This window comes from Scyliorhinus canicula, chromosome 2 (genome assembly GCF_902713615.1).
Source record: "Scyliorhinus canicula chromosome 2, sScyCan1.1, whole genome shotgun sequence".
Taxonomy (NCBI): Eukaryota; Metazoa; Chordata; class Chondrichthyes; order Carcharhiniformes; family Scyliorhinidae; genus Scyliorhinus; species Scyliorhinus canicula.
The window spans coordinates 189,277,546-189,298,595 of NC_052147.1; the positions used below are offsets into that span (position 1 = coordinate 189,277,546).

General features: G+C 44.2%; 1 protein-coding gene across 2 annotated transcripts in view; it reads right to left on the reverse strand.

Moving 5' to 3' along the window:
• znf804a (zinc finger protein 804A) overlaps positions 1-21,050 on the reverse strand; it is a 460,452-nt gene that overhangs the window by 20,441 nt on the left and 418,961 nt on the right. For both annotated transcript variants that reach the window (XM_038789216.1, XM_038789217.1), the window contains one exon: positions 2,436-2,566. In XM_038789216.1, coding sequence (XP_038645144.1) covers positions 2,436-2,566 — 131 coding nt within the window. The remainder of the gene's footprint in view (positions 1-2,435; positions 2,567-21,050) is intronic.

A 21,050-nucleotide genomic window follows, 5' to 3' on the forward strand; every position in this document is an offset into this window, starting at 1 on the left:
AAATGCTTACTTTTGTGATAGACCCATTTTCAGTTGTATTAATAAAACTGTACTGTACTGTTTAATATAGCATGGAACGTTCTTTGATGCAAGGGGAAAGAAATAAACAGCGACATTCGAAAACGCTGCCTAGTGCTGACGCACTGAAGATTTTATGTTTGCGATTATGCAAATAGTTTTAAGCAGAAGCAAAAATCGCAAGTTCACTTCGGAAAATCAGATCAATTGCAAATGCAAGTTGTGCCTTTCATGCTGATTGTGCCCAAAGCAAAAACTTTCTCCAGTATGTAAATGCTCAGTAAGTATTAGTGGGCATTCAGATTGAGAATGTCATGGGAAATCATTTGTTAAGAGAATTGTCCTTTCTGTTATATACATTGGTGAAAAATTGAGAAAGTAATTTGGATTGGATTTGTTTATTGTCACGTGTGACGAGGTACAGTGAAAAGTATTTTTCTGCAAGCAGCTCAACAGATGATTAAGTACATGGGAAGAAAAGGGAATAAAAGAAAATACATTATAGGGCAACACAAGGTATACAATGTAACTACATAAGCACCGCCATCGGATGAAGCATGCAGGGTGTAATAGAATTCCTACAGTGTAGACGTAGGCCATTTGGCGCATTGAGCCTGCACTGATCCACTGAAAGAGAACCCTACCTTGGCCCATTCCCTGCCCTATCTCAGTAATCCCATAACCCCACCTAACCTGCACAGCTGAAGACACTAAAGGGTAATTTATCATGGCCAATCCATCTAACCTGCACTTCTTTGGACTGTGGGAGGAAACCAGAGCACCCGGAGGAAACCCATGCAGACATGGGGAGGACGTACAAATGCCACAGACAGTCACCCGAGGTTGGAATTGAACCTGGGTCCTCCCTGGCGCTGTGAGTCAGCAGAGATAACCACTATGTCAACACGCTGGGTTTTTAAAAAATCCTTTTTTTTGTCCACAGCTAATGAGGATTTTTTTTTTGACGCATAGCTACATTTGGACTTGACATACGACCACACATGGAGTAAGAGGCAAGGATTATGAGGGGCATATACAGTATGGATAGTCAGAGGCGTTTCCCCAGGGTAGAGGGGTCAATTACTAGGGGGCATATGTTTAAGGTCCGAGGGGCAAGGTTTAGAAGAGATGTACGAGGCAAGTTTTTTTACACAGAGGGTAGTGGGTACCTGGAACTCGCTGCCGGAGGAGATGGTGGAAGCAGGGACGATAGTGACATTTAAGGGGCATCTTGACAAATACATGAATAGGATGAGAATAGAGGGATATGGACCCAGGAAGTGTAGAAGATTTTAGTTTAGTCAGGCAGCATGGTCGGCACGGGCTTGGCGGGCTGAAGGGCCTGTTCCTGTGCTGTACTTTTCTTTGTTCTTTGTCCTTTGACCCTGTCAGTAACCACTGATTATAAACTGCAAGAAATGCCGGAACCTGCCAGTGACACCCATATCCCATGAATGAGTAAAAAAAAGATAAACGGTCATTCAGCCCAGCCAGTCCATGCCTCTCTTTATGCTTGACTCAAGTCTCCTCCCATCTTTCCTTATTTAAATCTATCATCATAACCCCCTCTGCCCTTCTCCGTCATCTTAAATGCATCAGTACGATTCACTTCAACCACTCCCTGAGGTATTGACTTCCACATTCAACCACTCTTTGGGTAAAGATGTTTCTTCTGAATTCCCTGTTGGATTTTTTGATGAGTATTTTATATTGGTGCTCTCCAGTTCTGCTCTTGCCTTCAAGAGCAAAAGGTTCTCTCGGTATCTACTCTATCAAAACCTTTCATATTTTACCTGACTCTATTAGGTCACCTCTCTTTTCAAGAGAAAGAGATCACGCCTGTCAATCCTTTCCTGGTATGTCCAGCAATGCATTTCTGGTATCACCCTTGTAAATTTTTACTCCACTGAAATGGTGACCGCAGCATTCAAGGCTCAAAACAGATTTTGGGAAACAACTTTTAAGCTATTTTTGTGTGAAGGTTAAAATGTTTAATACCTCAAATAATTTGTGTGGTATGGGGATTCGTATGATATAAAGAATAATTCAAAAGTTCAAAATAGGGCAGCATGGTGGCACAGTGGGTTAGCACTGCTGCCTCACGGCACCGAGGTCCCAGTTTCGATCCCATCTCTGGGTCACTGTCCGTGTGGAGTTTGCACATTCTCCCCATGTTTGTGAGGGTTTCGCCTCCACAACCCAAAGATGTGCAGGGTAGGTGGATTGGCCATGCTAAATTGCCCCTTAATTGGAAAAAAATGAATTGGGTACTCTAAATTTATTTTTTTAAAGTTCAAAAGTTTTAATTTTTTATAAGATCAAAGAAAACACTTTAACTTGTCATGACATTCCTTTGATTGCATTTGTGCTTATTGAGCTATCTTTACATTTGAGCATTAAATCATTTATTTACTCACCACCCAACTTGCTTTCTGAGTTCAGCTAACTCATGTAAACGTTTGAGAGCTTTTTCCTGTTTCTTTTCATCTTTTCTTGACTTGGAAGCTACATTCCGGGCAAACTCTCTTTGCTTCAGTTCTTTCAGTCTCTGCGAATCAGATAGCATAGACATCAATTTCAACTACAAGGCTTCTAACCTGAATCAAACAGTACAATGTGTAGTGATCTCTATATGTGCATGTACACAAGGGGTTAATGTGTAATCAGTAGCACCACATGATCATTAGAGGGCCAGACCAACAGGAGTATAAAAGGCAACAACATTGGATCTCTGGGCCTCTCTTGGATGCACTGTGACCAGGCCAATAGCAGACTAGTTCAGATGGCTAGTGGAGTTACGTATCGTTACCATAGTTAGATTGTTAACCTTATCACTAGTATCAAAGTTAAAGTAAAGAACTCATGCAATTATTGTTATAGTTACTCAATAAACCTTTTGTTACTACTGGACAAGTTTGAGTCTTCTTCATCGAGACTCAGAAGACCTCATCACTAACCAAGGTTTGAGTAGCACATGTTACCTACCACACAAGTAACAAAACATGGTACCAGGCGTTTTGGCTTTAACAGAACTAGTTAGATTAGGTTTGACAAAAAGAGAAGAAAATTCAGACCAGATATTCGACTGTGGAAGACCTTGCAGCAAACGGATCCTCGACGACTAACTATGGGACTCATTATACCTCTAGGGAAGCTGGAAACAACTGGTAATTTAAGTTATGACTGGAAAAGATTTGAAGAGATATTCCAAATATTTATCGCAGCTAATAATTTAAGCACGGTCTCTGATGCAACAAAAATAGCAGTACTACTCTCAATAGGAGGGAATGAAGCTAGAGAAATCTATAATTGCTTTAATTACTTAGAAGGTGAAGACAACACCAAATTAGAAGTAATACTCAAAAAATTTGATGAACACTGTAAGAGTCAGTCTGGTGAGATGCTGGAAAGATTTAACTCTTGTCATAAATACCAGAGAAATGGAGGACCCATCGCTGATTTTATTACAAATCTCAAGTTAATACCACATGGCTGTGATTATGCTGATTTCAGAGACATTATGATAATGGATCAATTAATTTATGGACTATCTGACAAAAATTTGAAGGAAGAACTTTCACAAGATAGGTATCTAACTCTAGAAACTGCTATACAAAAATGCCTTGCTTATGAACAAAAACAAAATCAATACTGTGATTTTTTACAAACACAGAATCAATATCTAGAAAACAAAATCGGTAAAAGTGGCGCGAACACTCACCACGAGGCAGAGGCAGGATCTCACTCAATGCAACAGCACTTTTTGATTGGCAGCCATCTTGAACGAGAGCGTTCCGGCCAGTACGCACATGCGCACCTCTCAAAAAGAAAAAAAAATGGCAAAATACACTTGCGCGCATGCGCAGATGCGAAAAGAGCACACAGCAAAGGACGTTGGATTGTGCGTGCGCAATCGATTCCTACGCTTTATGTCACGAGCGTCATGACGTCAGAAAACCCAGACCATGCCCACTTAAAAGGGAAATGCCCGAAAATTACAAATATGAATTTTCAAACTGCAAAACCCAATTTTAAAGCAGCAAAACCCAATTTTCGTACCTCAAAAGACAGAACAAAGCCTGAGCTTCTACCAGCTGTTGAAAATAACCTCCGCAGCACCCTGGCAGAAGCAGTTTGCACCACCCAAAGGGGAGAGCAAAGTGATTTGTTCATTGAAGAATACTGCTCAGAAGATGATTTCTTCATTGGACATAGAAAGAACGATAACAACTCCGAAACAAAAAGAGATGATTTGTCTACCAAACAATACACACAATATTACTCAGGCATGGCTGAGTTATTTGGATATGCTGATCACAGCATCAGCAACACGGTTGCAAAGCTCAACACGACTCTACTCATGGTACATGATTCCCATACCATGATGCCATGACAGATCGTCGATACATTGGATAACAGCAATACCCAAGAAGAAGACGATGCCACACAGAGAGCACAGATCGACTCTAAAGTGAGAACACTGCACAACTCCACAGAGAGAGCGATGAAAGACTCCAGACAGAGAGAGATAAGGGACTCCGCAGAGAGAGCGATGAAGGACTGCACAGAGAGAGCGATGAAAGATTCCACAGAGAGAGCGATGAAAGACTCCACAGAGAGAGCGCTGAAAGACTCCACAGAGAGAGAGATGAAAGACTCCACACAGAGAGCAATGAAAGACTCCACAGAGAGAACGACGAAAGAGTCCACAGAGGGAGAGATGTGAAAGACTCCACAGAGAGACTCCACACAGAGAGCAACACAAGCCTCTACAAAGAGAGCGACGCAAGCCTCCACAGCCAGCTCGGTGACAGACTCAAAAATGGAAGCAAGCAAACACTCCATAGTGAACGCCATGCATGAAAAAGACTATGAAAGTCTACCAAGCGCACATGAACAACAAAAGGACTATGGCAGTCTACCTAGCTTATTTGAGCCACCAGAAGAAGACTATGAAAGTCTACCCAGCTCATTTCACCAACAAGATGACACTGACTGCCTACCCACTGTATGTGAGAAAAATGATGAAGAAATCACAATTCCCATACAGGATGTGCAGGATCACAGTGAGACTGACAGATCACAGCTCGTCTGCACAGAAGCACTCAACAATCAGAGGAGGGCTACTCATGAGTCCAGAGAGACCACGTCAATTGAAATCTTGAAGATTTTGACTCCAGAAGAGGAGCACAACGACCCACAAGAGAATAAAATCATGAAGATTTTGACTCCAGAAGAGGAGCACCAAGACCAACAAGAAAATGGAATCGTGAAGATTTTGACTCCAGAAGAGGAGCACCAAGAAACCAAAGGTGATTCAAATGAACCAGAAATAACTCCAGAAGAGGAGTACAAAGGAAGCAAAAAAGAGGAATCAAATCCACCACAAATGACTGATGTCACCAACATCAATGCAACATCAGATCATTCTCACAATTCTCAAGAAGAAACACTCAATGTAACAGATACCACAACGGTCACTGACACCAATAACTGTGACAATGACTCAAATCATCCACATGGAACACTCATTGAGCGCAACAAGAACAACAAACACTGGAAGATGCACAGCAGAAACAAGAACAACAACAGCAACAACAAAAACAACATGCAGCGCAACAAGAACAACATAGACAACAAGAAGCATGACAGAAACAACAAGCACGACAAGAAAAACGACAAGAACAGTGACGGAAACAACAAAAGCAGAAGCAACAAGCATGACAAGAAAAACAACAAGAACAACAGCGGAAACAACAAAAACAGAAACAACAAGCACGACAAGAAAAACAACAAGAACAGCGACGGAAACAACAAAAGCAGAAGCAACAAGCATGACAAGAAAAACAACAAGAACAACAGCGGAAACAACAAAAACAGAAACAACAAGCATGACAAAAACAACAACAAGAACGACAACAAGAACGACAACAGAAACAACAAACACAAAAACAACAACAATGAAACAACAACCTGTACAACATGGTACAACTCTACACATGAAGGACAATGCCACAGCACACTGCAAAGCAATGACAAGACTACAAACATGCCAAGGCATGACAAAGAATCTCACGAATTCACATTTCCTCCAGAACAAGCAAGCACACCAGCTTTCAAGGCAGATTACACAATAGATCAATACAGCAAGCACAGGAAAAAGTCCAGGTCAGACAACAAATATGACATACAGAATCAATGCCGCAAGCACAGAAAAAAGTCCAGGTCAGACAATGGTGTAACACCAAAGCACTACCACAAGTATAAAAAAAGGGAAAGTCTAAATCAGACAACAAAGTGATTTGACCAATCGAACACCTCATGATGACTTGATGGTCACTTAAACAAAAGAACACTAATGACGTTCACAAAGAAATAACGACATCAACATCACCACTTCAAGAACAGAGGACGGAAGCAACTCAACCGAACAAATTCATAAAGTTTGGGCTCACAATTTTTTAAAATTAAGATTGGACTCATTAATTGGTTTTGTATAATCATCAAGGTCATCCCAACTTGTACATAACATCATTTGTCTACCTATTTCATGCAAGTGAAAAAACCTTAGAGACTAAATATATTCACATTTGACAGATTAACTCATTGATTTTATGTAATGCATTTTCAAACTGCATCCATTATGTTTGTTCAATTTTTAACAACATACAGAAAATATGTAACACAAAAAAGGGGGATGTAGTGATGTGCATGTACACAAGAGGTTAATGTGTAATCAGTAGCACCACATGATCACAAAGGGCCGGACCAACAGGGGTATAAAAGGCAACCACATTGGGTGTCTGGGCCTCTCTTGGGTGCACTGTGACCAGGCCAATAGCAGACTAGTTCAGATGCTTAGTGGAGTTACGTATAGTTACTGTAGTTAGATCTTGTTGACCTTATCACTAGTATCAAAGTTAAATTAAAGAACTCAATCAACCTTTTGTTACTACTTGACGAGTTCAAGTCTTCTTCATCGAGATTCAGAAGACGTCATCACTAACCAAGGTTTGAGTAGCACATGTTACCTACCACACAGGTAACAAAACACAATGGTCTGGCTTGCTTTGCCTAAGAGATATACATATCAAAGAGGTGGTAGGGGGTGAAGTATTGTGTGGCACAGTGGGTCAGACACTTTCCATCACATCCAGTTCAGATTGCTAGGATTTGTCTGCTGGTTATAAAGATCCGGCTTGAAATGCGTCTGAGAAATCTGGTGCTCTTTATAGAGAGGGCTGAGAGTATCACACTTATCAAAATGGATGAAATTCTCATGCAGAGGTGCTTAGTGGGGGAAATAGAAAAAAAAAGCTTTGCAGAAGAATATTAGTTCTGTTTTAAAGTTTTGAGGAGATATCTCATAGCGGCAGAAAGAGGAAGCTTTACTATCCTTCCAACTCTGATATACTTGGCCCAAGAGTGCTTGATGTTGACTAACTGCACTAAGATACTTCATTTTGAAGAACATTAAAATTCACCAATAAGGAGCATTATGTTCACAACTGCAGTGAGTCAATGATTAAGTATTCGATTTTAAACTGTTTAGCATATGGTATGGTATTTGTGTTTTCTCTGAAGCTAAAACCTTAGCCATTTGACAAAACTTTGCATTATAGGATTTCAACAATGGTTGGGGCGCAGGTCCCTGCTGGATCTTTTCAGCATCAATGAACCAACCTTCCTGAGACTGATGACATTATAGTCCAGAAAAAGTGTGGATCTGTGGATCTGTTGCTGGATTCCTGAAAAATAACTGCCGACCCCTTGCTCTTTATTTAAGCAACTCCAGGCAAGTGGGTAGATTTACTCTTTGGATGTAAAACCTGTATAACTGATTAGCTTCATATAAAGAAAGAGCTCAAATTTAATTTCCATTTGTGTACAAGCCAATGCAAATTAAAACTGGAAAGTTTCTATAGTGGGTGACCAATCAGAACCCCACAACACAAACAAGTCTGACATTTGCCAGAATATGTAAGAGAGGGTAGATGCCCATGTGGATAAGAGCCTATCCAGAGAGGATTAATTATTCAGATGGTACATAAGTTTCCTTAAAAATAGAAGATGCAAAAAGTTTTATTCTTCATCATTTAAAAATAGGATTTTCTTTATATGGCGTTTCTGTTGCATATGTGTGTTTTTTAAGCATATCACCACACCCACACTTTTTCCCGTTTGTGGAGGAGATTCTCAAGCTCATTATCAGCCCCTTGAACCACGTTCTTAACACTCCTTCCATGGCCAACAAGTACTCGAGTTAGACTTGAACTCGGAAATTTAGGGCTTGAGGTAGGGGCGCCAACACTGTGCCACCAGACATGAGTGGTATAAATTTAAATTTAAAATTCAGCAAAGGCAGACCAAAAGATTGATTAAGAAGGGGAAAATACAATACGAAAGGAAGCTAGTGGGGACCATTGAAACTGACTGTAAAAGTTTCTATAGGTATGTAAAGAGAAAAATATTGATAAAAACTAATGTTTTACTCCAGTCAGAAACTAGGAAATGCGTAACTGGGTATAAAGAAATGACTGAGAAAATAAATTCATACTCTGCCTCTGTCTTCACAAAGGAAGACATGAATAATATACCGGAAGTTCTGAAAAACACAAGTTTTAGTGTGGAGCTGAAGGAAATTAGTATTGGTAGAGAAATAGTTTCAGGGAAATTCATGGGATTGAAGGCGGATAAATCTCCAGGGCCTGATAATCTACATCCCAGAATACTTAAGAAAGTAATCCTAGAAATAGTAGATTCATTGGTGGTCGTTTTCCAAAATTCTTTGGACTCTGCAATGGTTCCTACAGATTGGAGGGTAGATAATATAAACCCGCTATTCAAAAAGGGAGGTAGAGAGAAAACGGAACTATAGACCAGTGAGCCTAACGTCAGTAGTAGGGAAGTTGCTGGAGTCCATTATCAAGGATTTCACAGCAATGCATTTGGAAATAAGGGTGTAATCAGACAAAGTCAGCATGGATTTCATTTTCATTTACGAAAGGAAAATCATGCTTGACAAATCTACTTGAATTCTTTGAAGATACAATTAGTAGAGTTGACTAGGGAGAACCGGTGGATATGGTTTATTTAAACTTTCAGAAGGCTTTTGACAAGGTCTCACATCGCAGATTACTATGTAAAGTTAAGGCACATGGGATTGCGGGTAGTGTCTTGAGATTTATAGAAAGCTGGCTAGCAGACAGGAAGCAAAAGTTGGAATAAATGTGTCTTTTTCTGATTGGCAGACAGTGACTAGTGGGGTACCGCAGATATCTGTGCGAGAACCCAAACTCTTCACATTATATATTAACGATTTGGACGAGGGACCTAGGTGTGGTAGTATCTCCAAATTTGCAGATGATATACAATTGGGTGAGAGGGTGAGCTGTGAGAAGGATGCAGAGATGCTTTAGCGGGATTTGGACAGGCTGAGTGAATGGGCACATGCATGTCAGATGCAGTATAATGAGGATAAATGTGAGGTCAGCACTTTGGTAGGAATAATAGGAAGGCAGATTATTATTTGAATGTGTGTAATTTGAAGGAGGTGGATACACAGCGAGACCTTGGTGTCCTTGTCCATCAATCACTGAAAGTAAGCGCACAGGTACAGCAGGTAGTAAAGAAGGCAAATGGTCTGTTGGCCTTCATAGTGAGAGGATTTGAGTATCGGAATAGGGATGTTTTACTACAAATGTATGGGGCACACCTGGAGTGTTGTGTGCAGTTTTGGTGTTCTTATCTGAGGAAGGATGTTCTTGCTCTGGAGGGAGTGCAACGAAGGTTTTCCAGGCTGATTCCCGGGATGGCTGGACTGTCATATGAGGAAAGACTAAGTCGTTTAGGATTATATTCAGTGGAGTTTAAAAGAGTGAGAGTGGATCTCATACAAATGTATACAATCCTAATAGGATTAGACTGGGTAGATTCAGAAAGAATGTTCCCGATGGTGAGGGAGTCCAGAACTAGGGGTCATAGTTTGAGGATGAGGAGTAAACTTTTAGGACTGAGGTGAGGAGAAATTTCTTCGCTCAGAGAATTGTGAATCTGTGGAATTCACCACCACAGAAAGTAATTGAGGCAAAAAAATAGTGTAATTTCAAGAAGGAACTAAATATAGTTCTTGGGGCTAAAGGAATCAAGGGATACGTGGAGAAGGCGGGATCAGGATATTAAATTTGATGATTGGCGGATCAGGCTCAAAGGGCTGAATAGCCTCCTCCTGCATCTATTTTCTAAGTATGTTTCGATGTATAAATCATTTCCACGTCCCTTTTATAAAGTTTCATAAAAGTTATCCAAGCCTACAACAAAATGAACTCACATGGGAGAAAAAACTCTGAAGTATGGTATAACTATTAAAGAGATTTCTAATTATAAAAACATAATTTATAATGGAAAATAAGGTTGAAACTTCATTTAGCCCTGGAGCTAATACAGTTAACCTATAAGGATGTCTAAGTGATAACAAGAAGACCAAAGCAATCAGAGTATAAAATCCATGCCTATGCTGCAGCATTTAATTTACACATTCCCATCAGCTTGTATCCAATGCTTCTTTCCATTTAATTTGTGCGAAAGTTCCTCTATTTTTCTCATTACTCAGGATATTCTGTACTCACATACTGAAACTACCTGCACTATTATGAAACTGAGGGTAATATATATCTGACAACTCTCTGTGTTTTGATATGATGGTGCTAAGATCAAATGCTTTTTAAAAATGCGTTGATTTTGCACCTGAGAGATTCCCAATGTAATTTTCCAGCAGGTCTCAATTTAGGTGCCTAGCGTTTCCACTTGTGACAAGCAAGAGGTGAGTAACAATATGTACATCAAGGTCCTACACTATTTTCAGCAGTTGAATAGAAGAATACAGTGTAGGGAGAGTTAAAGAAGAGTGGGAGGAGGATTGTTCAGAACATAAAGACCGGCGTAAACCAGTTGGAGAAAATAGTCTGTTTCTGCGCTGTTGGTATGTAATCCTATGAAACATCAGAAGGATCGCAGATCCTGAAACTGAAGTGTGGTGGTGCAGGATTGTGCAGACAGTGACAGAGATAAAAAGGAGAGTGGTACTTTATCAGTTCGAGTGAGGTTGTTAGACTTCTTCCTCCACTGAACATAGAACATAGAACAGTGCAGCACAGAATCGAGCACTTCAGAAACTACGGAGGAGCAGAAAGTGAGCCATCGTCAATGGAGATCCTGGCCATGCTTGACCGAATGTAAGTGGGGCCCATCAACGAGGTCTACACACGCCACATTTGTACGACCCGCCGCCAGCACCCCGCAGAGTCGCTGGAAGACTTTCTGCACGATTTAAAAGCCCTAGCTCAGGACTGCAATTATCAGGTTGTAACAGCCGCCCAACATATGGAACTTGCTGTCCGTGATGTATACGTGGCAGGGCTCAGGTCCAACTATGTGCGCCAACGGTTGCTTGAGAAAGGGACCCAGAACGTGGAGGACACTGTAGAGTTAGCTACAACCATCGAGGTCTCGTTCTGCAGCCTCAACTCGTTCCCCGCGGACCAAGCGACCCCATCATGGGCCCCCGACCAGCGACTGCCCCAGGCCTGCGCCACGCGGCCACCCAGCCACTATGCAGCACCAGCGTGCCATTTTTGTGGGCAGCCCCAACACCCACGGCAGCACTGCCCGGCCCGCGACGCGACCTGCAGCGGCTGCGGTCGCAAAGGACACTATGTCCGGGTATGCCTAGCGAAGAAAGCTCCTACTCCAAACTCTCCCTCAGCCCAGAGCACTCGCTTCCCAAACTCACAGGCCCGCAGGCCCCGTAACGCTGCAGCCTGTATGCCGACTCCGCCCCCACCCGACTCGTGCGACTCATGGGGGCCGCCATCTTGGACGCCATCTTCCTCGCTGCCCGCCACGTGCGATCCACGGGGGTGGCCATCTTGGGCTCCATCCTCTCCAACCTCTGAAACTCATCTCGAAGACTACGACCTCAGCGGACAGTCATCACGAGGCCACTCCAGCACAGCTGATCGAGCCGCCGACTACCCGCAACTCAGCACGGTCACGTTAGACCAGTCACGTCCGAAACACCTCCGGATCTCTATGATGACCGTTAAAATCAACGGGTACAGTACACCATGCCTCTTTGACTCCGGGAGCCCCGAGAGCTTCGTACACCCAGAACTGGTAAGACGCTGTTCGCTCCCTATCTTCCCTGCACGGCAGACTATCTCCCTCGCCTCGGGCTCACACTCTGTTCACCTCCAAGGGCGCACCGTCGCGACCCTAACGATTCAGGGCGCCAGCTACTCGAACTTCCAGCTGTACGTACTCCCTGAACTCTGCACCCAACTCTTACTGGGACTCGACTTCCAGTGTAACCTCAAAAGCCTCACACTTAGCTTTGGTGGACCCCTACCTCCACTCACTATCTGCAGTCTAGCGACGCTAAAAATCGACCCCCCTCCACTCTTTGCTAACCTCACTCCGGACTGCAAACCCGTAGCCACTCGCAGCAGGCGGTATAGCCTGCAGGACAGGGTGTTTATCAGAACCGAGGTCCAGAGGCTCCTACGTGAGGGGGTCATAGAGGCCAGTAACAGCCCCTGGAGAGCTCAGGTGGTGGTCGTCAAGACCGGGGAAAAATTCTGAATGGTAGTGGACTATAGCCAAACCATTAACCGGTTCACGCTCCTCGATGCGTACCCCCTCTCCAGGATTGCAGACATGGTGAATCAGACCGCCCAGTACCACATCTTCTCCACGGTGGATCTGAAGTCTGCATACCACCAGCTCCCAATCCGCTGGATTGGGAGGACGGCCACCACACGGCATTCGAGGCAGATGGCCGCCTCTTCCATTTCCCCCGGGTTCTCTTTGGCTTCACGAATGGGGTCTCGGTGTTCCAATGAGCAATGGACCGAACGGTGGACCAGTACTGGCTGCGGGCCACGTTCCCATACTTGGATAATGTCACCATCTGCGGCCATGATCAGCAGGACCACGACGCTAACCTCCATCGATTTTTCCAAACTGCCCAGAAACTTAACCTCACGTATAACATGGAGAAATGCGTTTTCCGCACGACCAGGCTAGCCATCCTCGGCTATGTCGTGGAAAACGGAGTCCTGGGCCCCGACCCGGACCGTATGCGTATCCTCTTACAACTCCCTCTCCCTCATTGTCCTAGGGTCCTCAAAAGGTGCTTGGGATTCTTCTCGTACTATGCCCAGTGGGTCCCTCAGTATGCGGACAAAGCCCGCCCACTATTTAAGGCCACACTCGCCAGGCCTTCAACTGCATCAAGGAGGACATCGCCAAAGCGGCCATGCGGGCGGTGGATGAATCCGTCCCCCTCCAGGTAGAGAGCAACGCCTCGGAGGTCGCCCTCGCAGCCACTCTGAATCAGGCAGGGAGACCAGTCACCTTTTTTTCTCCAGAACTCTCTCCGCTTCGGAACTTCAACATTCCTCAGTTGAAAAAGAAGCACAAGCCATCGTGAAAGCTATACGACACTGGAGGCACTACCTCACAGGTAGGAGGTTCACCCTCATCACCGACCAAAGATCGGTTGCCTTCATGTTTGACAACTCACAAAGGGGCAAAATTAAAAATGATGAAATCCTGCGGTGGAGGATCGAACTCTCCACCTACAATTATGATATTATGTATCGACCGGGGAAGCTCAACGAGCCCCCAGATGCCCTGTTCCACGGCACGTGCGCCAGCGCGTAAGACGACTGCCTGAAAGCTATCCACAATGACCTCTGCCACCCGGGGTTCACCCGGCACGCCCACTATGCCAAAGCCCGAAATCTGCCTTTCTCCACCGAGGAGGTAAAAGCCATCACCAGGGATTGCCCGATCTGCGCGGAGTGCAAACCTCACTTCTATAGACCAGACAAGGCCCACCTGGTAAAGGCATCCCGGCCCTTTGAACGCCTGAGCATCGATTTCAAAGGGCCACTCCCCTCTACCAATCGAAATGTGTACTTTCTGAACGTCATCGACGAGTTCTCCCGCTTCCCGTTTGCCATCCTGTGCCCCGATATGACCTTCCACACAGTCATCAGAGCTCTGCACAGTATCTTCACCCTGTTCGGGTTCCCCAGCTACGTACACAATGACAGGGGTTTGTCCTTTATGAGCGACGAGCTGCGTCAGTACCTGCTCGACAAGGGCATCGCCTCAAGCAGGACTACCAGCTACAACCCCAGGGGGAACGTGCAGGTGGAGAGGGAGAACGCGACGGTCTGGAAGACCGTCCTACTGACCCTCCGGTCCAGGAATCTCCCGACCTCCCATTGGCAGGAGGTCCTCCCCGATGCGCTCCATGCTATTAGGTCCCTCCTGTGCACCGCCACCAACCAGACCCCTCACGAGCGACTATTTGTTTTTTCTAGGGGCACTACCACGGGGGCTTGCTCCCAGCATGGTTGAAGACACCGGGCCCGGTTCTCCTCCAGAAGCACGTCCGGGCACACAAAACTGACCCACTCGTGGAGAGAGTGCTCCTACTCCACTCGAACCCCCAATGCGCTTTCATCGAATACTTGATGGCCGTCAGGACACTGTTTCCCTCCGGGACCTGGCGCCTGCAGGATCCGACCCCACCACCACTACTGCCGAGGTACCCCTCACACTACACCCCACCCAACCCTCCGGGCCCTGTGCCCCTGCACCTATAGGTTCACTGCCCATGCTCTGCCCACCCCCCCATGCCTATAGGTTTCCTGCGCTTCCTGTCGGCGGTCGTACCAGTCGGGTACGAAGCTCGAACCAAATCACCCCCAGAGTCCACCATCGTACCCTCGCCGACCGCCTCCACCCAGCCACCCGAAGAGGCTGCAACCCCGGTGCTCCGCCGATCCCAAAGGACGACTCAGCCGCCGGACCGGCTCAATTTGTAGACCCATCACCCCCACCAGACTTGATTTCTTTTACAGGGGGCGAATGTGGTGAATTATATACCTAGTAATTCACACTGTGTTATATTACATGTATTGTGTCCTCGTGGGCTCTGTATACGAGCCGTTGCGCGGCTCTGCCCATAGGGGGAGATGAGGAGTTTGTACTGGGCTCCACCCTTGGCTCCGCCCATGGCTCCTCTCACTAACCGGAAGTATAAAGCACTGCAGTCGTAAGCCTGCTCTCAGTTCATCTCGTCGCAGGCAGGCTCAGTTGTAAGACTATTAAAACCACTGTTCACTTCCAATTACGTGTCTTGTGAATTGATGGCCACATCACCCACTCCCTGTCATTCTGGTGTGCTCCATGTGCCTATTCAATAACCGCTTGAAAGTTCCTAAAATGTCCGACTCCACTATCACAGCAGGCAGTCCATTCCACACCCTAACCACTCTCTGAGTAAAGAACCTACCTCGGATATTCCTCCTATATCTCCCACCCTGAATCTTATAGTTATGCCCCCTTGTAACAGCTACATCCACCCGAGTAAATTGTCTCTGAACATCCACTCTATCTATTCCCCTCATCATCTTATAAAACTCTATTAAGTCGCCTCTCATCCTCCTCCGCTCCAAAGAGAAAAGCCCTAGCTCCCTCAACCCTTACTCAGAAGACCTATCCATCAAACAAGACAGCATCCCTGGTAAATCTCCTCTGCACCCTTTCCAATGCTTCCACATCTTTCTTATATTGAGGTGACCAGAACTGCACACAATATTCCAAATGTGGTCTCACCAGGGTCATGTACAGTTGCAGCATAACCCCACGGCGCTTAAACTCAATCCCCGTTAATAAACACTAACACACTGTAGGCCTTCTTCACAGCTCAATCCACTTGAGTGGCAACCTTCAGAGATCTGTGCACATGAACCCCAAGTTCTCTCTGTTCCTCCACATTGCTCAGAACTCTGCCTTTGACTCTAGAATCCGCATTCAAATTTTTCTTATCAAAATGAATTACCTCGCACTTATCAGGGTTAAACTCTATCCGCCATTTTTCGGCCCAGCTCTGCATCCTATCAATGTCTCTTTGCAGCCTACAACAGCCCTCCACCTCATCCATTACTCCACCAATCTTGGTGGCATCAGTAAATTTACTGACCCACCCTTCAGCTCCCTTCAGGAGCTGGTTTAGCACACAGGGACTGGTTTAGCACTCAAGGGCTGGTTTAGCACACTGGACTAAATAGCAGGCTTTTAAAGCAGACCAAGGCAGGCCTGCAGCATGTTTCAATTCCCGTACCAGCCTACCTGAACAGGCGCCGGAATGTGGCGATGAGGGGCTTTTCACAGTAACTTCATTGAAGCCTACTTGTGACAATAAGCGATTTTCATTTTCATTTCATTTCATTCCTCCAAGTCATTGATAAAAACCACAAATAGCAGAGGTCCCAGCACAGATGCCTCTGGTACACCGCTGGCAACTGGTCTCCAGTCTGAAAATTTTCCATCCACCATCACCCTCTGTCTTGTATGTGATAGCCAGTTACTTATCCAATTGGCCAAATTTCCCTCTATCCCACACCTCCTTACTTTCTTCATGAGCCGACCATGGGGAAACTCATCAAACACCTTACTAAAATCCATGTATACGACATCAACTGCTCTACCTTCATCTACACACTTAGTTACCTCCTCAAAGAATTCAATCAAATTTGTGAGGCAAGATTTACCCTTCATGAATCTGTGTTGACTATCCCGGATTAAGCTGCATCTTTCCAAATGGTCATAAATCCTATCATTCAGGACCTTTTCCATTAACCTACCAACCACCAAAGTAAGACTAACCAGCCTATAATTACCAGGGTCATTCCTATTCCCTTTCTTGAACAGAGGAACAATGTTCGCCACTCTCCAGTCCTTTGGCACTATCCCCGTGGACAGTGAGGACCCAAAGATCAAAGCCAAAGGCTCTGTAATCTCATCCCTTGCCTCCCAAAGAATCCAAGGATATATCCCATCTGGCCCAGGGGACTTGTTGACCCTAAGGTTTTTCAAAATTGCTAATACATCCTTCCTCAGAACATCTATCTCCTCAAGCCTACCCGCCTGTATCACACTCTCATCCTCAAAAACATGGCCCCTCTCCTTGGTGAACACTGAAGAAAAGTATTCATTCAACGCCTCTCCTATCTCTTCTGACTCCATGCACAAGTTCCCACTACAGTCCTTGACCGACCCTAACCTCACCCTGGTCATTCTTTTATTTCTCACATAAGAGTAAAAAGCCTTGGGGTTTTCCTTGATCCGACCTGCCAAGAACTTCTCATGCCCTCTCCTAGCTCTCCTAAGGCCTCCTTGCTACCTTGTAACCCTCAAGCGACCCAACTGAACCTTATTTTCTCATCCTTACATACGCTTCCTTTTTTCTCTTTGTAAGACATTCAACCTCTTTTGTGAACCATGGTTCCCTCACACGGCTATTTCCTCCCTGCCTGACAGGGACATACCTATTAAGGACACGGTGCAGTATTTGTTCCTTGAACAAGCTCCACTTTTCATTTGTGCCTTTCCCTGACAGTTTCTGTTCTCATCTTATGCTCCCTAATTCTTGCCTAATCGCATCATGAATACCCCTCCTCCAGTTATAAACTTTGACCTGCCGTATGGCCCTATTCCTCTCCATTGCAATAGTGAAATTGTGGTCACTACTCCAAAGTGCCCTCCCACAAACAAATCTAATACTTGGCCTGGTTCATTACCCAGTACCAAATCCAATGTGGCCCCACCTCTTGTCGGCCTATCCACATATTGTGTCAGGAACCCCTCCTGCACACACTACAAAAACTACCCCATCCGAACTGTTCGACTTATAGAGGTTCCAATCAATATTTGGAAAGTTAAAGTCACCCATGACAACTACCCTGAGACCTCCACACCTATCTATAATCTGTTTTGCAATTTCTTCCTCCACATCTCTATTACTATTTGGGGGCCTATAGAAAACTCCTAACTTTCAGCTTCGGGAACAATGTAGCATTTTCTATGTCAACCAGCCGTTGACTCCTGCTATACAATTTGTTTTCACACCCGTCACACACAATTGACCTCCCTTCATGCTGCTGACAGTTCTACTATCCATCGTGCAAAAAACGTGTTTCCCCTTTAAGAGCCATTGCCAGATTTCCCATTTTCTCATGGGCAATCAGCCCACAGGGAGTCATGTATTCTTTGGCAGTGGGACTATGATATCATGAAGTGAACAGATGCCCCTCCTCCTTGACCATATGTAAAACTTGAAAATCAAACACTGAACCATATATTAAAAATGTTAATATTAAAATCTATCATTTTTTTCTTTCATGGGTTGTGTGTGTCTCGCTGGCAAGGCCAGTACTTGTCCATCCCTAATTGCCCTTGAACTGAGTAGCTTGCTGGATCATTTCAGAGGGCGGTTAAGAGTCAACCAGAATACTGTGCATCTGGAATCACATGTAGACCAGACCTGGTAAGTTTGGCAGATTTTCTTCCCTAAATGGCATTCGTGAACCAAATGGGTTTCATGGTCAGCATTACTGACACATTACCCTGCACATCTTTGGGCTGTGGGGGCGAAACCCAAGCAAACACGGGGAGAATGTGCAAACTCCACATGGACAGTGACCCAGAGCCGGGATCGAACCTGGGACCTCGGCGCCGTGAGACAGTAGTGCTAACCACTGCGCCACTGTGCTGCCCAATCTTCTCATACTCTTGACTGAAAATTTGATTAACCTCTTTCCCAAGACTTCTAATTTCCCAATTTCACCATTGAGGAATAATTTGTGGCTGCTGCACCCTTCTAAACAATCAAACCAAAATATTCTGAGCAGAAGAGTAAAAAATATTTGAGAAATATTGCAATTAATACGAAGGTTGAAGAGAGAGAAATTGATTTAAAACAATGAAGTTGTCCGTGGAGTTTAAATTGCATTTGAACTTGCTGGATAATTTGTAAGATTTGACTTAAGATCGCAGAGCTGCTTCAAGCTGTGGAAGTGGTGGGCAACCTGCAGTGCGGGGGTCACATGCGGCCCACCTGGGCCCACCTGAGTGTGGCCCGTGAGACATTTTGTTGGTCATTTCTCAGATTTCACTTGTTTCCTTCTTTCATAAGACATAGGAGCAGAATTTGGCCATTTGACCCATTGAGTCTGATCCGCCATTCGATCATGGCATTAACTCCATCATCATGCACGTTCTCCATAACCCTTCAACCCATTATCAATTACAAATCTGTCTAACTCCTCCTTAAATTTACTCACTGTCCCAGCATCCACCGCAATCTGCGTAATTTTATTACTACCCGTATGATGAAAATGATACACACGTAAAGCGAGGGTGAAGTGAGGGGCATGCTGATTGCCCATCACACTGATTGTGAGAGCCGTGTGCTCCCTCTGCATCTAATCAAAGCGTAAACATTTATTTTCTTTTTTTTTCCCATTTGAAGTTGATGGCAGTTCTATTCAGATAAGAATGATTAAGATTTTCTATAACTTGTTATGAAATATTCAGCGTGTATTAAATGTATTCAATTTTATTTGTGGGGTCATGGTTAGTGGTCTTCAATATTGTGGCCCACTGAGATGAAGGAGGGCCACTCATGCAACCCACCCACTAACCCCGGTTACCCATCACAGAGCTACAGAAAAGGAATCCAATGTTGCTTTTAAAAAAAATCAATTTCTGGATCAAGATGCCATCAATTGGAAACAAAACACAGATTTATAAACATTAGAGATTAGAAGCAGCATTGATTCCGATTTAATTTGTCGTATTTGCACAAAGTATTTGTGTGGCACAGATAACTGATTCCTAATGTAAAAAAGATCAATGAACAAGGGACCGGACCTATTTTGGGAAAAGGTTAACATTATCAATGCCCAATCTAATTAAAGATAGAATAGTGGATGTGTAAGTATCACAAATCATTTTGTTGATCCAAATCATTTGGAAAGGAGATTTTCCATTCTTATAGCAGCGAAAGAGATCAATTAATTGCCGTATTTGAAAACGAAAATGTTTTTCACTCAATCTCACCATTTTCTGCAAATTATAGGGCCGAGAGTAAGGAATGTACATTTAACTTTCAATCCATCACTACCGAATTTCCAATTCTTGCCATGTGCTCCATTTCAAATGAAATCTATTGAGTGATAAATATTTCTAAATTGATTGTGTAGTATTTCAGCATTAGACAAAAACTTTATAGGCTGTAAAGCTACATTCTTTCATATTGAAAATTATCCTATTGATATAGTTTTCTCATTTTAGGATTAATTTTCTCTGGTGTGAGTGCAAATATGAATATTTTGAAGTAAAATAAACCCTTTTTGAGGAATCTTAAAATAAGTTGCTTTGGACAGAACAGAATTCCTTAGAGTTGCCGATTTTCTTGACGACAGTAACTAAATATATGTCACTTTAAAGTACCAACACTGAATGAAATCACTTTCAGTAGGAACGGAATTCATTGTGTAAATTCACAGGTAGATCAGATGTAATAGGAATCTTTATTAATGTCACAAGTAGACTTACATTAACACTGCAATGAAGTTACTGTGAAAATCCCCGAGGCACCACAGTATGGCACCTTTTCGGGTACACTGAATTCAGAATGCCCAATTCACTTAGCATGCATGTCTTTCGGGACTTGTGGGAGGAAACGGGAGCGCCCGGAGGAAATCCACGCAGACACGGGGAGAACTTGCAGACTCCGCACAGAGAGTGATCCAAGCCGGGAATTGAACTCGGGTCCTTGGCGCTGTGCAGCAACAGTTCTCACCACTGTGCTATCGTGCCGATGTCACAAAACTGGGGCAACCTCAAGGGGCTGAACGGTATATTCCTGTGCCTAACTCGTATGTTCACATCATTTTAAAAATATGGGGTCTCCCAGTTTTAATGAAGATGAGGAGATTTTCTTTTCTCTCTCGGGGTTATGTGTCTGTGGCACTCTCTTCCCCAGAGATGGGGACAGGGTCCTTGATCATTTATAAGCCAAAGGTTGGCGGATTCCTGACTAACAAGACAATCAAAGGTTATCGGGGGTAGGCAGGATGGCAATGTTGAGGCCACACTCATCAGCCATTACC